Source organism: Amphibalanus amphitrite, unplaced genomic scaffold, assembly GCF_019059575.1.
Source record: "Amphibalanus amphitrite isolate SeventyFive unplaced genomic scaffold, NRLGWU_Aamphi_draft 000191F_arrow, whole genome shotgun sequence".
Taxonomy (NCBI): domain Eukaryota; kingdom Metazoa; phylum Arthropoda; class Thecostraca; order Balanomorpha; family Balanidae; genus Amphibalanus; species Amphibalanus amphitrite.
This window is the reverse complement of record NW_024881686.1, coordinates 514,945-530,618: the sequence shown is the minus strand read 5'-3', so window position 1 is coordinate 530,618 and position 15,674 is coordinate 514,945. Positions and strand designations below refer to the sequence as shown.

The 15,674-nt window shown below is 57.1% G+C and overlaps 2 protein-coding genes across 8 annotated transcripts in view; one reads left to right on the top strand and one right to left on the bottom strand.

Moving 5' to 3' along the window:
* LOC122384468 (ATP-binding cassette sub-family G member 8-like) overlaps nucleotides 1-7,382 on the top strand; it is a 26,068-nt gene extending 18,686 nt beyond the window's left edge. Inside the window, exons 2-9 of the mRNA XM_043371874.1 lie at nucleotides 1,707-2,635; nucleotides 2,881-3,125; nucleotides 3,457-3,844; nucleotides 4,553-4,736; nucleotides 5,114-5,240; nucleotides 5,484-5,645; nucleotides 5,837-5,951; nucleotides 6,248-7,382. Coding sequence (XP_043227809.1) covers nucleotides 1,707-2,635; nucleotides 2,881-3,125; nucleotides 3,457-3,844; nucleotides 4,553-4,736; nucleotides 5,114-5,240; nucleotides 5,484-5,645; nucleotides 5,837-5,951; nucleotides 6,248-6,738 — 2,641 coding nt within the window. The 3' untranslated portion in view covers nucleotides 6,739-7,382. The remainder of the gene's footprint in view (nucleotides 1-1,706; nucleotides 2,636-2,880; nucleotides 3,126-3,456; nucleotides 3,845-4,552; nucleotides 4,737-5,113; nucleotides 5,241-5,483; nucleotides 5,646-5,836; nucleotides 5,952-6,247) is intronic.
* LOC122384469 (kinesin-like protein KIF2A) overlaps nucleotides 7,312-15,674 on the bottom strand; it is a 27,799-nt gene continuing 19,436 nt past the window's right edge. For 4 of the 7 annotated variants that reach the window (XM_043371875.1, XM_043371877.1, XM_043371880.1 and 1 more), the window contains 10 exons: nucleotides 15,330-15,464; nucleotides 13,651-13,804; nucleotides 13,218-13,321; nucleotides 12,805-12,967; nucleotides 11,188-11,434; nucleotides 10,065-10,547; nucleotides 9,543-9,773; nucleotides 9,241-9,303; nucleotides 8,774-8,948; nucleotides 7,312-8,506 (listed from right to left, as the gene is read on the bottom strand). In XM_043371875.1, the coding sequence (XP_043227810.1) occupies nucleotides 8,364-8,506; nucleotides 8,774-8,948; nucleotides 9,241-9,303; nucleotides 9,543-9,773; nucleotides 10,065-10,547; nucleotides 11,188-11,434; nucleotides 12,805-12,967; nucleotides 13,218-13,321; nucleotides 13,651-13,804; nucleotides 15,330-15,464 (1,898 nt within the window). In that variant the 3' untranslated portion in view covers nucleotides 7,312-8,363. The remainder of the gene's footprint in view (nucleotides 8,507-8,773; nucleotides 8,949-9,240; nucleotides 9,304-9,542; nucleotides 9,774-10,064; nucleotides 10,548-11,187; nucleotides 11,435-12,804; nucleotides 12,968-13,217; nucleotides 13,322-13,650; nucleotides 13,805-15,329; nucleotides 15,465-15,674) is intronic. The other 3 variants (XM_043371878.1, XM_043371876.1, XM_043371881.1) reach the window with 1 other exon arrangement.

Here is a 15,674-nt window from a genome sequence, read left to right as displayed (position 1 = left end):
ATGAGCTCATCAGTTCGCAGCGCAATTAGAACCGTTTAGCAGTTCCAGTACGGTTACCAACTGTGGGAGCTAAGCACTGCAGTGCTGGAGGCACGCTTCCGACTCCTGCTGGTAGCTAACAGCCATGATTCAGTCGCTGAACGAGCTGCACTGGTCACCGACCCAACTAAACCGTAAAGTCGCCGGTGTTTAAACATGGACAGATTAATCACAAATCGAAATCCTCACGGAGTCGGTAGCGACACGTTCTGCTTTCGCCGCGCGCTCAGCGTCGTTATTCTTCGTTACGGCGCGCCGGATCGGTTATTGATCGCGTTTCACGGTCGGCGGACTGACGCTCGTCGCTCGCTCGGAGCAGCACCGTTACACGAGCTGCGTCACGGTCGGTAGTGAGCCCCGGAGGCCGGCAGAGCGTGTGCCGGCGACGGTACACCGGCGCCCCATGATCTCCTCATTGGGAGCGACGGAAGGAGATGGGAGGGACGGAAAGATGGGAATTTGACGAAATTTTCTTCATTTTAAATGTACTTTCTGAAGCTGAGGATGTTAGGTAGGTCAGACCTCCAATGCTGCGATCATGAATCCTGCGCTCACTCGTGCTCGTCACTTGTGCTCCTGAATCCTGCGTTCGCTCGTCAGCGGACCTGGTCCGTCCATCTGGCGGCCGTCAGACGGCAGTTGACGGTCGCGGACCACTGACCGTCTGTCACAGGGACTCACAGACCGTCCGTCACAGAGACTCACTGACCAGCCCGTCACAGAGACTCACTGACCGTCTGTCACAGAGACTCACTGACCGTCCGTCACAGAGACTCACTGACCAATCTGTCACAGAGACTTACTGACCGTCTGTCACAGAGACTCACTGACCGTCTGTCACAGAGACTCACGGGCCGTCCGTCACAGAGACTCACTAACCGTCTGTCACAGACTCACTGACCGTCTGTCACAGAGCCTCACTGACCAGTCCGTCACAGAGACTCACTGGCCGTCCGTCACAGAGACTCACTGGCCGTCCGTCACAGAGACTCACTGGCCGTCTGTCACAGAGACTCACTGACCGTCCGTCACAGAGATTCACTGACCAATCTGTCACAGAGACTTACTGACCGTCTGTCACAGAGACTCACTGACCGTCTGTCACAGAGCCTCACTGACCAGTCCGTCACAGAGACTCACTGACCGTCTGTCACAGACTCACTGACCGTCTGTCACAGAGACTCACGGGCCGTCCGTCACAGAGACTCAAGGGCCGTCCGTCACAGAGACTCACTGACCGTCTGTCACAGAGACTCACGGGCCGTCCGTCACAGAGACTCACTGACCGTCTGTCACAGAGACTCACTGACCGTCTGTCACAGAGACTCACTGACCGTCTGTCACAGAGACTCACTGATCGTCTGTCACAGAGACTCACTGACCAGCCCGTTACAGAGACTCACTGGCCGTCTGTCACAGAGACTCACGGGCCGTCCGTCACAGAGCCTTACTGACCGAGAGATGAGCGATGCGCCGCGTGTGACCCACTACTGAGTCACACGCCGTAACGGAATGGGCCGTGAGACGGCAGTGACGGTCATCACGATAGAGTTCAATTATTTCACCGCTGATGCGAGATAAATTATTGCACCGATCTAGGCTAATGTGTGACAGCAGTGACAGTGCCTGGTGTCTAACCGTCCGTCGTTCCTCTGTGCCCTCTTCAGGTCTGACTCGACAGAGGCCTGGGAGCTCGGCGCCATGCGGCGCAAGTACTCCTCGGGTCCGGCCAGCCAGGCGGGCTCGGCGCACCACCTGGCGCCGGGCCGACCGACCTCGGACGAGCTGCACGCCTGGTCCATCTACCGGCAGAACCTGAACTCGGAGTTCACCGACTCGGCGCTGGGAAGCAGCGACAAGTCGCCCCTCCCGTACGGTAACTTCCAGCTGCGCGAGACCACCGTGCACTCCATCCTGCAGCACCCCAAGTACGGCCCCAAGTCGGAGCTGGGCGCCAACATGTACACCTACCTCAAGTACGGCCTGCCGCGCGTGTTCCCGCCGTCCCGGCCGGACGGCAGCTCGGGGTACGACTCGAGCGATGACGGCGCCGGCCGCTCCGAGCGCTACCGGCGCGCCAAGTCCAACCCGGACCTGCGCGGCGTGGGCGCGCCGCCGACACGCTCCTTTGGTGACTCGGTGTTCCGGGGCCGGCGGCCGCGCTCCAGCAGCGAGGCCAACCTGCTGGCCGCGGACGGCGGCGGGTACGGGCGCCCGGTCCGCTCCCCGGAGACGGCCCGCTCAGAGCTGGCCGCACAGAGCGCGTACACCGCCCAGCTGGAGCGGCGCCGGCCGGCCAGCCAGCGCAGCCGCGCCGGCTCGCACGCCTCGCTCGGCTCGCGGCTGTCGCGCGGCGCGGCGCTCGGCACGGCCGGATTCTCGCGCCGCGGAGACGCCGCCACCTACGGCAAGGAGCCGCCCATGCTGAACGACAAGCTGTTCCCCAAGGACCAGGCGGCCGACACCAAGCACCCGCACCTGCAGGTGCGCGACCTGACCTGCGAGCGGCCCGAGCGCGGCGGCTGGCGGCGGCTCGTCGAGGGCGTGACGTTCGAGGCGCGCGGAGGCGACCTGGTCGGCATCATGACCACGGCCGGTGAGTGGGCAGGATGGATCAGCAAGCCAGAAGCGGGTCAGCAGAAAAAAGTGAATGCATGGGTGTCCTCGTGCTGGTTTATCATAAATTGTCTAGGTTGGATGAAAACGATAAACTGGTCCCGTGCAGTCCGAAGGCTACACTCAAAACGCTTGTTCTGATAGCACAGAGCCTCACCCCACCGCACCTATTCCACTCAATATGATATCAATATCTGACACCTCTCATCTCCTCTCTCCCCACAGAGCGGGAGGGGACGGCGCTGCTGGACGCGCTGGCCGACTGCGGCACCCGGTGGTCCCTGCGTGTCACCGGAGACCTGCTGGTCAACGGCTGCCAGGTGGACCCGGGCCGGCTGGCGCGGCGCGTCGCCTATGTCCAGGAGAACTGCGACTTCAGCCCCAACATGTCCGTCCGACAGACCATGCTGTTCCACGCCTTCCTGCAGGAGCCGGGCGATGTAGCGCGCGGCTTCAACGTCAAACAAAAGGTATACATACAGTAGCTACTTATAGCCGGGGATCGAGACTGACGTTTATGGAACGGGGGAGATGCAGTGGTCGGTCACCTTTCTGGGAATTATGAGGGACAAAGTGCGACTGAGAGGCAGTTCAACACGTCCGTCAAGTGAAATAGAGCATGGTTACCTTCTGTTGCGCTTTGACCTACTTTTGAGGACATTTTATGTATTCGCTGATATTTTGCCACTTCTTGCGATCTAATTAATTGTGAAACATAGCCAACGTAGACATCTTTCACGAGTCCTCCACCACCTTTCTGAAACACAGCCGCTGACGCCTCGTGCCGCCTCTCCCCGGCAGATAAACGCCCTGATCGAGGATCTCGGTCTGGGTCAGGTAAAGCACACCTCGGTCCGCGACCTCACAGTCTCAGAGCGGCGCCGACTGAACGTCGCCTGTCATCTCAGTCTGGACACAGACCTCGTCCTCCTCGACCAGCCCACGCGCGAGATGGACATCTTTGACACATTCTTCCTGGTCGAGTACCTGCGCCAGTGGGCCGCCCGCGGCCGGATCGTGATGCTGACACTGCAGCCGCCCACCTACGAGATCTTCACCATGCTGTCCAAGGTGATGCTCATCTCTGACCGGAAGGTCATCTACAGCGGCAAGCGGCGCGAGATGCTGCCCTACTTCGCCTTCATCGACTACCCGTGCCCGGCCTACAAGAATCCGTCCGACTACTACCGTGAGTGGGCGATTCGTGACGGAGACGAGGCTGGCGGGTGATCAGGGGAACTGGTGGTATACCGGTATAATGTGCAGCAGAGCAGAGCACCGGGGTGGCGCTATCGAGCGGAAAGAAAGGCGAACGGGTTAAGGCAGGCATAGTCACGAGCATGCAAATTCATGACTTAATTCCGGGGTCAGGCGCGTACAGGCGTGACGCTTGAGACCGCGAGTAGTTACACTGAGAAACGCTAGACGCTCGCTCGTGCGTGCCACCGAAGTGAAAACTCACGGTTCACGTGAACGTGCCGTTAAACAGGAGTCGTGAACTGACTCATCGCTCAGACTGGGGGCAGCCGGAGACGGTGTGTGACTATCGTTTTCACACTACGACCGACCGGCTTTTGTCGTTCTGACCACCTTCATGACCAGTACTAACCCCTTCCCTGAAATGGAGCTTCTGCTCTTCTCTGGGCCTGGACGTGGAATGAGCTGCCCTGCTACCCCTGACGGTACAGTTCAGTTGACCATTACGTCTTGCGCTGACCTCGTCCGTCCCCCACACATACACTTATTACACATACTCATCCAGTCCCATATGTGTTCCCTCCACATCTGGCTTGAATGGCTTCATCCTCCCCCACTGTCCCTTTCCCCCGTAGTTGATTTCCCCTTCTGACCCGTCACCAGCCCGCCGTTGACCTTGTTGACCCATCACCTCCCGCAGTTGACCTGGTGACCCTGGACGACCTGTCGCCGGAGGCCACCCTGGAGTCGTCCCAGCGTGTGACGGAGCTCGCGCAGACCTTCCAGCGGCGCCAGGAGCCACTGGCCGACCCCGGGCCGCCCGGCCTGCTGCCGCCAAAGATCCGGAGAGCAAACTGCTGCATACAGATACTGGCGCTCTGGATGTGAGTGCGGGAGAAAGCAGGCGGAGGTAGAGGCAGTAACCAGGGAGTGTGGTGATGCGCCGTGGCAGGGTCTTACGGGACGGAGTCCGCTTTGTGGATGCTTCTCTATTTATGGACCACGACGTCACTAAATGAACTGGTTCAATGTCAGTCCTTCTCTTTTTCGTTTTTTTTTAAACATTTATTCAAGAAAAGCATCCTACACTCAAGAAACTAGTACTTCGCCATATTGGTCGGCCTTGCTCCACTCAAGGCAGTCCTTCTCTTCAATGCGGTGACTGATGAGGACCACTGGTAGCAAAGGACAGTGAGCGGGTGTGACAATGACCGGAATTACCCGTATAGACGGGACTAACCTCTGTATGCCTCCTCTGCAGCCGGGCGATGGTGTACACGTTCCCGTACAATCTCATTCGATGGGCGTCATCGATGACGCTCGCCTGCCTCATGTCCGTCATCGTGGGCACCGTCTTCTACGACATCAGGGGCGACAACAAGGACCAGGTCAGTGACATAACTACACCAGGGGAGCATAGCAAGGACCAGGTCAGTGACATCATGCTCTTCAGCTCATAGCTTCGATGATGAAATCAGTCGTCAAAAGGGGATGTTGAGATGATTATTCAGCAGTAGCGATACAACAGTAACGCCACACAATTTATGAAGGTAAATCCTCAGAACTAGTAACATCCATGGCGCTGGATTTAAAGCGCCGATCTCTGACCCGACTCGACTGACCGTTCTCAGGAGAACGTGCCGGACCGTCTGGGTTTCCACTACACGGTGATGGCGCTGGGGCTGTGGCCGCTGCTGCTGCTCAGTGTCAGCGAGGTCTGGAAGGAGAAGGACGCCGTCAGCCGGGACGTGGCCGACCGGCTCTACTCGCGGCTCAGCCTCGTCGTCAGCAAGGTGAGACAGAGGACGGCGCGCTCACTGCCGGTAGAGGGGGACTACTGTGACTCATCAGGGACTCCTATTTTGATTAATAGGAAAATAAGCACCGTACTGAATTCGGCTCACATTGTCTCCGGTTTTCTGCGAATGCCTGTCCTGTAAATTCATCGATCGATATGCTGACATTCCTCCACCCATTTTTTCAGTTGTTCTACAGTTTTCCCGGCTCGGTGCTGCAGTGCCTGCTGCTCATCGTACCCGCCTACAAAATGGCCGGCACACACCCAGAGGAGAGCGACATGACATTCTACCTCTACATGGGTATGTTGAACGGGACCAACTGTCTAAATTTCACGATTATTTGACACAAACTGGATGAGACAGCATGGCGGCTGAGCTTGTGTTCATCATGAATTACTACGTCTACAGTCACGACAATTACTACATTGTTTGACAGAGCGGGGCTGTTAGATGATAATATCCGCTCCTAACGCCCCATGCCATGGGCCCGTCACAATACAACCCCCGTGACTTTCGAACATACATATGAGGCCCATTCCGATGCCAGGGTGCAAGTCCCGCCCCCTAACTGACATCCCCCTCTTCCCCTTCCGCAGGGTACATGCTGGCGTACCTGCTGAGTCTGCGGCTGCTGGCAGTGGCGGCCGCCTACCTGACCTCGTCCCGGCACCTGTCGGCCGGCTGGCTGGCCGCCGCGCTCGTGCCGCTGCTGCTGGTGGCCGGCTGGTCGGCCCACCCGCAGGACCTCTCGCCGTGGACCCGCTGGCTGCGCTGGGTGTCCGTGCCCGGCTGGGTGTTCGGCCGGCTCGTCTGGGACGAGCTGGACGGCGTGCGCGGCCTGCGCTGCGACCGCAACCCCATCCTGCCGCAGAGCAATACCATCATCGTGCAGGTGGACTGTGGCGTGCAGACGGGCGCGCAGGCGCTACGCTTCCTGGGCGTGGCGCCGGCCGAGCGGCTGCCGCTGGCGCCGCTGCTAGCCGCCGCCGGCACGGCGCTGGTCGCCGCCCTGCTGGCCACCGCCGCCGCCCTCTGCTGCCGGCAGAGGCAGCGCAAGTCACGCGGAAAGAACATCAAACACTCGTAGGGAGGGAGGGGTGAGCAGGACGCCAAATGGACAGTGTGGTGGGGAACCAGGCCAACGTCAGACATCGAATGCGTTCGGGGCGCACAGATAGGCCCCGTTTTTACCGCATTTATAACGGAGCAGCCAAAGTTCGGGCCGGCGCGGTGTGAATAGTGTTGTATTAACGCCTCGGTTGGGCTCCACGCGACGTGGGGCGATTTATTATGTTTGACGAGGGTGCATGACTGATCGCTCTGGGAGCAACATGGTGTTTTCTATAGCCTCGAGCGACCAGTGTAGGCGTAGAGATCTTGTCAACTTTTTATCAAGTGAAAAGACAGGTCAATTGTTCCCTAAATTATTCGAATTATAACTGACAACTGATGTAGTTTACTGACTTATTTAGCTTGATAAGGTGCGATGAAAATGCCAACCAAATGTCTATGTGGAAGTGCTGGATGATTAATGAATGTCCGTTCTGACTGCCGAATATTGCGCGTGTTTGCGGAAACATCTCGACATTGCGAGTGTTCACGTACGTGGAAGTGTGTTGTTTCCCTGCGTATAATGCTCGGTCTCAGCCGAACAGCCCAGTTCGCAGTGAATCATAGTGTGTATTCGCCTCAACAGGCCGGGCCAGAATATACCACCATGCCAACCAGAGACCATTTCGAGCGGTGTCGGAGCTGCCCGACTAGGCGCGTCGGTAGGCGCCCGACACAAATCATTAGTGGGTGAAAATTCGCACAGGTAGTCGCGACAGGAGAGTAATGCAAGAATAATTAGGTGGTACGAGTGGCGCGTCACACAGGCGGGCGCCACAGCACGGAACAGCCCCGTCCACCGGCCGCAGACGGCGTCAATGGAACCATGGATGATGACTGATAAAACACAACATGCAAATAAGCCAATCGCACTCAAGCAGGCACAAAAGGGCAACAGTAGAAACGAAGGCATTATGCACAAAAACTGGCGCAATTTCAAGAGCGCATCGTAGGTCGATTATCAGCTAGCTACTGGCAGCACACTTTATCATCAAACTACACTCGGTACACGTGTCGACGGTGCCAGTATTCGCTCGTTCCAGACTTGTGAGCACCCGCTGACGGCCGATGACCGGCGCGTCACCTCAGTAGTTTCCTATGGGCAGACTCTCCCGCACACCCCACAGTACTGAGGGGCGTCACGGGCGGGTGGGTGCTGGCGACCGCGATACGCGGCCCGATCATCACATTTCGTCACGCGGCGTCACGTCACGTTAGCGCGGATCACAGTAGCGGCGCCCGAGTCGCCCCGGTCGGCGTCCCGGCGGTGGATGCTGGGGCCGGACCGCAGTGCCCAGCGGAGGCTCCCAAAACCTGCCTCCCAGCCCCAACCGTATTCTCACCGCCGCCGCGGCGGCCGGCCGCTCGGCCGTCTGACGGCAGACCGATTCACCGGCCGCCTAATGCCCTCAGCGCGGGCCGCCGCCGGCTTTCCTAGTTGCTCACGGCGAGCCGAGCCCGCTGTCTCACTGCGGGATCACTCTGCCGTCCCACAGCAAGCACACTGGACGGCGGTACGCCACTGCACGCCGGACCGAGTCGTACCGTACCAGACCGGCCGGCCGAGCTTCTCAAACAGTTCAGAGCAGCCCCGGCCGACCCCTACCGCCGCAGCACCGGCTTGATGTTCCGTGATATCTTCTCCTCCTCGGCGAGCTGCGAGCGGTACACTTCCACCTTCCGCTTGAACTTGGCGAGCACGTCCATCTTCTCGTCCAGCAGGTCCTCCAGCTGCTGAACGTAGGCTGTCGAGGAACAGACGGGCGGCGTCAGCAAACGGATCGATCACTGAACACGGCGGGCAGTGGGAACACAGATCGAAATGAACGAATTACTCCTACGAAATCAAAAGACAAAAGACGCAATATCCGTGATAAAGAACGCCAAAATGTCCAAAGTCAGCACATGGACGACTGTAATGTCATCAACATTGTCAACTGGATATCCCACAGCCTAGTAAGCAAATACTGCGGCTTTTCAATACTTCAACTAGCAACAGCTCGTCCACCCACCGTCGACGTCGTAGTCGACCTCGTTGGTCATGTTGAGGAGGGACATATCGATCTGCTGCCAGCGGGGGGAGAGCTCGATGGCCGCCTTGTGCATGTCCAGCACCTCCTCCTCCATGTCCTGCAGGTGGGAGACGGCCTCGTGGAAGTTGTACAGGTCCGCAGACAGCTCGCCCTCCTGTGGAGCGGTAGGTTGTCAGTGACGGGCGGGGTGGGTGGTCTACAGGGGGCAGCGGTGTTGGCGAGCGAAGAAAGACTCCACGCACCAGACAAGCTGCGACATACCGGATCGTGATTCGTGATTGACTGATACTGCAATTAGAACAGTTGCGGAAATTCGTCTTTGCAACACAATCACTGTGAAATTGAGGGATAAACGATACATGAAGTTATCTTTCAGCCAGCGCTCGTTGAACGTTCGGCGGAAAAAAAAGCGCAAAAGTAAAGGAGACCCCATTCGGGCTGCTTACAAACGTCACGGAGTCGGTCTTCTCGCGGGAGTGGAGTCGCTCCACCAGGCCGGAGGTGGATATCTGAGGGAGAGGATGGAGGGGCCGGGCAGGACAGGTGTCAGAGGATGGCCAGGAGCTGAGAGATAACAGGGAAAGGGCAAGGATATTTTAATGAAGGATTCATGCACAAGATTTACAACAGGAAGCTCAAATAATTACATACACTGGAAGACATTTAGGTGATACCCCGGGCCTCACTCACGACTTTCCGTTCACCTTCAACTAGCGACCTCCCACTTTCCTCCCTTCCATCTACTCACATTCAGCGACCGCAGCTGAGCCAGGTCGTCGTCGGGCGACTCGACCCTGCGCGCCGGCTCAGCGGGCTCCGGACGCCGGCCTCCACCGCCGCCGCCGCCTCCGTTCGAGATGGTGCTCTCCATTTTCATCTCGGTTGGGTCCTGGGCGCCCAGCTCCTTCACGCGGTCGGCGTACCGCAGTGTGTTGAGACTGTGCTCACACGAGCTCAGACCCGGACTGATCATGGCGATCTGAGGGCACGAAAAACAGACGGGCGGGATGAAACGAACCGAAATGGGTGGTAGACGTGTGCGTTTAGCGTTCGTTTCACAGGCTACCATTGGTATAGTAAGCCACGAAAAGAACTGAATGAAAAGTGTAGCTGCAAAATATCGTCTCATCTCAAAACGCACTGTCTTTCAGAGCATAACAGAGAGCGGTACGGAAATCTCTGATCGCCTGTCACATCCACACGAGTAACTACTTCTGAATCCCTCGTGCCCACCGACAATAGCAGCCCATCCCACCCGTTCCCTACTCACCATGCACGTTTTGGACTTTTCTCCGATGAACGAGTCGCGGAGCACCTGGGTCAGTTTGGACGCCCGGAACGGCAGGTGGGCGCCCTTGCGGCCCAGCGCGCGGATGCACTCCTTGAGCGCCAGCAGCGACTTGTTGATCTCGGCGCCCTCCATGCGCGTGTTGCGGTCCGAGGAGGAGGTGTCGGCGCCGCGCTCGTTGCCGGCCAGGTCGATCAGCGAGAACTTGCCGTAGAGTTTCCAGCGGTCGGCCGGCACGCCGGACTGCCGGGTGCGCAGGATGATCTGGAAGACGGCGTGGCTGCGCGAGCTGTGGTTGTTGGCCGAGGTGGTGCCGCTGGTGCGGATGTTGTTGCCGTGCTGGATCAGCTTCAGCACGTCCTCCATGCTCTCGACGGGCCTCTCAGTCAGACCGACCACCTGCACCTGCTGCTTGCCGTCCTCGAGCACGCGCAGCTTGGCCTTGTCGTTCAGCAGGTCAAACACCTGGCCAGAGAGAGGGAGTCGTCAGGTCACTGGTCAGCGCTGATCGACCGGATCGTGAGACACCAGTCATACCAATACTCAACCGTAAAACATGGACACAATTTGGGTGGCATTGCCAGCCGTGAATGTTGAACGTCATGCTTCATTTACTGATAACGAACAGACGTTACGTTAGAAGCGGTGATCAACACCTAGTGACATCCAGGCGTCACTAAACTGTGTAGAATTGGAGCCCAATTCCGTCACGCGATAGCACCGTACTACGCTCACTGCGGCACAGAAATGTATAGGTGATGGAAACACACAACACACGGGCACACACAGCCGAGGACATTTGTCATCGGCCGCTTATGGCAGCGCTGCATGTATGCATGCAGTCCCTCATAACAAAGTGCCACTCAAGGACATGTGTCAGAACATGACGTTTACAACGGTGGAATAATTCAAGAACGAAGATTGACATAATAAAATACATGATTATGACAACTTATGAACGATACCTGACGCTAACAAATACAGAAAGCCAAGAAACTATACAACCTCGAAGTATTAACAGTGGCTGTGCGCTGCTTTCTCCATCACTCCGGCCTGCTCTTTAACTTCATGTCCCGATTCTCGGCCACAGTGAAGACCGCCTCACCTTGCCGCTGTAGATCTCGAAGTAGCTGGCCGACACGGCCAGTCCCTTGTTCTTGTGCTGCTGCGCCTTCAGCAGCCGGAACACGTCCTTGGCCGTCATGGCGTAGATGCCCTTGTTGGCGTCCTGCGCCTTGCCGCTGAACGTGCCGCCCATGGTGTGCGTCTTCCCGGAGCCCGTCTGGCCGTAGGCGAAGCAGGTGGCCATACCGCCGTCAAAGACGGTGTCCACCAGCGGCCGGGCCGTGTACCTGCCGGGGAAGGAGGGGAGGGGGAGTGAGACGGGGGTGCCACACTGGTAATGCGAACGCATAACGCATGCCAAAGATAACGCAATAACGCATACTGCATGGTGCGTAACATGTGTAAATGGCTAAGATAAATCAACTGAAAACTCGCAAATTATAAGGCACAAAGACATCAGGTAACGCCTATCGCTGTGTCGACCATATCACAGGGTGACCATCCGTGCAACAAACACCTCCATTTTTCCCGACCCGCGGACACCTTAGGTAATAGGTGTCGAGGTCGATCCGCCGGCCGCAGCTCTATCAGCGGTGTTTTATGAACAGTCCACTCAGCGGGCGACTTTTTCCAGGGACCTCTGTCTGTCACTCAGGTGTGAATATTTCAGCAGACGTCGCCTTGATTGTCACCACATCACCAACAGACTGTTAACGGACGCGCTGGACAGAAATACGGCAGCCGGCGCCACCGTTGCCATGACGACCGAGTCACCGCTGTCCGTCCGATCAGTGATGTACGCCGCGCAATGACCGACCGAACAAAGCAGGATAGGTAAATGCCGTGTAACGCATTAGCAGCGGCGCTGGGCTTTGTGCTCTGACACGGGCTGTGACTGAACGCGCGACAAACGAGCCACGGCGTCAGCCGCTATACAAATATGCCTACACACGCACTGACTACCGCGTGCGTCCACAAGGGGTCGTTCGATCATCTGTGCGCAAAGCAGGGATCAAAATAATGGTACCTTGGGTTGAAGACCACCTTGACCAATCATGACTTGCCTCTACCATGACAGACACGGCGGCTGTGCCCGTCAATGGTGTTGTTAGCAGCGACACAACACACCGGCAGTACCGTCTGCCCGGGCGGTAATGCCTTCCATTCTGACAGGACGTCCCGACATCACATCAACACCGTCCCACACCGGTCAGCAGCTGCAGCGCTCGTCATAACACGCACGGACCAGGTGCACGCAGGGCCACTGCGGCCGACAGTCGGCCTGTTCTACCAGACAGGTGTTTGGGAAGGGTAATGGTGACCGACGACACATCGAGTGTTTGCATACCTACAGGACGGTTCGATGGGTAGCGGTAGGCGATGACAGGACAGCAGACACGCGCGGTGTGGGCACGATACATTACGGGGGAGACATAACGCACCACCGGAGCACGGCCCGAGCCCATCACTCAAAGGTCACACACCAAATACAAAACAAACGGCGGAAGATATCCGGTCTATGAACGTAGACCATGTCGAGCCCCGCGTCTGTAAAAGTATCTCCGCAACCACCAGTACCTATCAATGGTTCTGTCGTCAGTCTATCTCCCTCCCTCCCCGGCCCCATAACCTCTTCCTTCGGGTCCGCCCGACTCACTTGTAGACGAGCACGTTGTCGGCCGTCTCGTCGAAGGCGTAGTCGAAGCGGAAGTGCTGGTTCTCCAGGTACTTGGTGAGGTCCACCTTGGTCTTGGGCTCGTGCACGATGGTCTGGTCGCGGTTGGGGATGGTCACCACATCCACCTCCTTCTTGGCGACCTCTGCGGGGAGGCGGCGAGTGCGGAGGTCAGGTCAACGACAGGGCGTTAGGACACAGGGACAAAGACAAGGTACCAGGACACTACGATTGTCAGGGCACCGACAAAGTAACGAGTAAACCAAAGCCGAAGGCCCTGTATTCACGTCATTCACGACCGATACAGTCAGCGCCACGAAGTTATTGTTGCCGTTACCTAGCGAAGCGAGTAGGTGAAATGTTGGTAGAGGGTTAACGGTCTATGAATAGCTTACCCTTTTTGCTGAGCGGCCGTTTGCGGACGCAGACGGTGATTTGGTGCTCGTCGTAGGCGTCTCCGTCCTTCAGCGGTCGGAAGTCCAGACCGCTCTGGTACTCCCTGTGATGAGAGAACAACATCACAACTCAGCTCTCAGCTTCACATAGGGCGGCGCTGTTTCAAAAAAAAAAACGAACAAAAAAAAACGCGTCAATTATATAGTTGCTTGACATGGATACGGCGTTGACAATACCTCAAAGCAGTTTGACCGTGAACATAAACTAATACCACGAACTTGGGACCTCGGCTACCGGAGCTTGGAGTCAAAGCAAGCGTATGTGTTTACAACGAAGGCTAGCCTGAAAAGCAAAAACGCTTTACCTCCCAAACTCTTATCGTCACTCAGCACAAGCCCTCAACTCACGAAGCTAATCAGCACGCACCCTTACCTGATCATGGCGAGGAACTCCCAGTTGACGTTGCCGGGGTCCGAGTTCATCAGCGTCTCGCGCTCCTCCCTCTTCTTGTTCTGCTTCTCCCGGCGCTCCTCCCGCTTCTTCTGCAGCTTCTCCACCTCTTTGACGACGTTACTCCGCTTCCGGGCTGCACAGAGGGACAGAGAGCTGGTTAGTAGGGTCAGGGTACGGCGGGGAGGGAGGGGAGACGAGTCACCCTATGGTACTGTTGACAATGTTACGGTAGGAGGGAGGGAAGGGGCCTTGACACGGACAATAAGAAGTCAGAAGTGTCAGGCGGGGACGAGACACGAAACGGACATACATTTATGTTACGGTGACCTGTCCTCGTCCTGGCTAGGATGCCGAGGCGGAGAGGGATACCCATATCCGGTCTTTGGCCTGGTCAGCAATGTCGCGGCACATCGGGGAGGGGTCGGGGGACGGACGTACAGACGGCACGGTCAATGACAGACGAGTGCTGTCCTCGTCGCCGCTCTGTCCGTGATGGGCAGCACTCCATCACCTGACGGTGCACGTGGTACTTAGCCGCCCGTTTGAATAGATGGCAAATGTACCGAGCAAACTGGAATTACGTGTCCTCAACTCTCCGTCAATAGACATTTCCATAAACGGTGTGCCCTAGGCAGGTATAGCACACAGCGTAGTCCGGCGGTAAAGTAGTGATCGATGCTTAATGCCGATCCAAGCATGTAGACTTCGTAGACTATTGCAGTCAATGCAGAGCTGCAATAGTCTATAAAAATAATATGCTTCCTTGCAGAGCATAGTTTACTTTCGGTACTTGAACGTGCTGCTTGCACGAACAAAATTACACATACATAACGACACAAAGTTTACTGACACCCAAGCGTCATAACACCTCACACATCAAAAGCCCAATGCGATCGCGCAGCAAAGGGCAGCTAGTCTGTCCTTAATTGTCTAACTTTCAACTACCTGACCCAATCAACCTGATGACTGGTCGCCATCCCCACTGACCCCTTCACCGGTCACCATCAAACACCAGTGACCTGTCACTACCCCCTCCGGACCTCCTGCGACCCCAATGACCCCTACACCCCTGATGACCCGTGACCATCCCCTGGGGTGACGGTAATAACCGAGCGACGCCCACCGAGCGGCGACGGGGCGCCGGTAATGTCCGAACGGTGTCGATACCATGTCATCGGCCTAATGAAACGAGGCACGCGTGTATTCACTCACGCACTCTCTCCAGCGGGGTTTGTTTTCCGTGCCGCATGTCGTCCTGTGGCCAGTACAAAGGGAGTAGACGACATTAGATTGGATTGGATGGTGAAATGTAACGGTTATGTTTCTTTGCTATGTGAGGATTGTTTCACTCGCGTCTCAAGAGATCCGCACAGAGCAAACGTGAATCCGACGAAATACTTCTCACAGCCGAGTGCCGGTGAAACCCTCAGTGGCCAGTGTACTGTATCGGGTAAAGTCACTACTTAGAGCCCTGGGAGTCACTACTTACAGTCCTGGGGCGGCGCCTTGGAGGCGGGCGGCGCGATGGAGCTCTCAGTGACCAGTGACTGTGCCGGGGCTACTACTTACAGCCCTGGGGCGGCACCTTGGAGGCGGGCGGCGCGATGGGACGCTCAGTGACCGGTGGACCATGGGTAGGAGGTATATGTACTACTCACAGCCCTGGGGCGGCGCCTTGGAGGCGGGCGGCGCGATGTTCTCCGTGTCTCGCGACGTCACCGTCAGCCCCATGTCGGCGTTATTGGAGAGCGCCATCAGACCCGGCCGCGCGTAACTCTGGCGCGTCTTGGTCGCTGCCGAACAGAGACCGGTCAGGGCAGGTCAGAACAATGTTGACTGCTTAATACTTCGAGCCTCAGTCGGCTAGACTGATCATAAATGGTTCACACTGATTATAAGGTTACCGTTAGTAAACGATAAAGGATCTAACAAAGGTTGATTGACATAAAACACGCACAGACACGACTCGACTTCTCTCCGACACGTCAAGGTAAGCCGGAGAT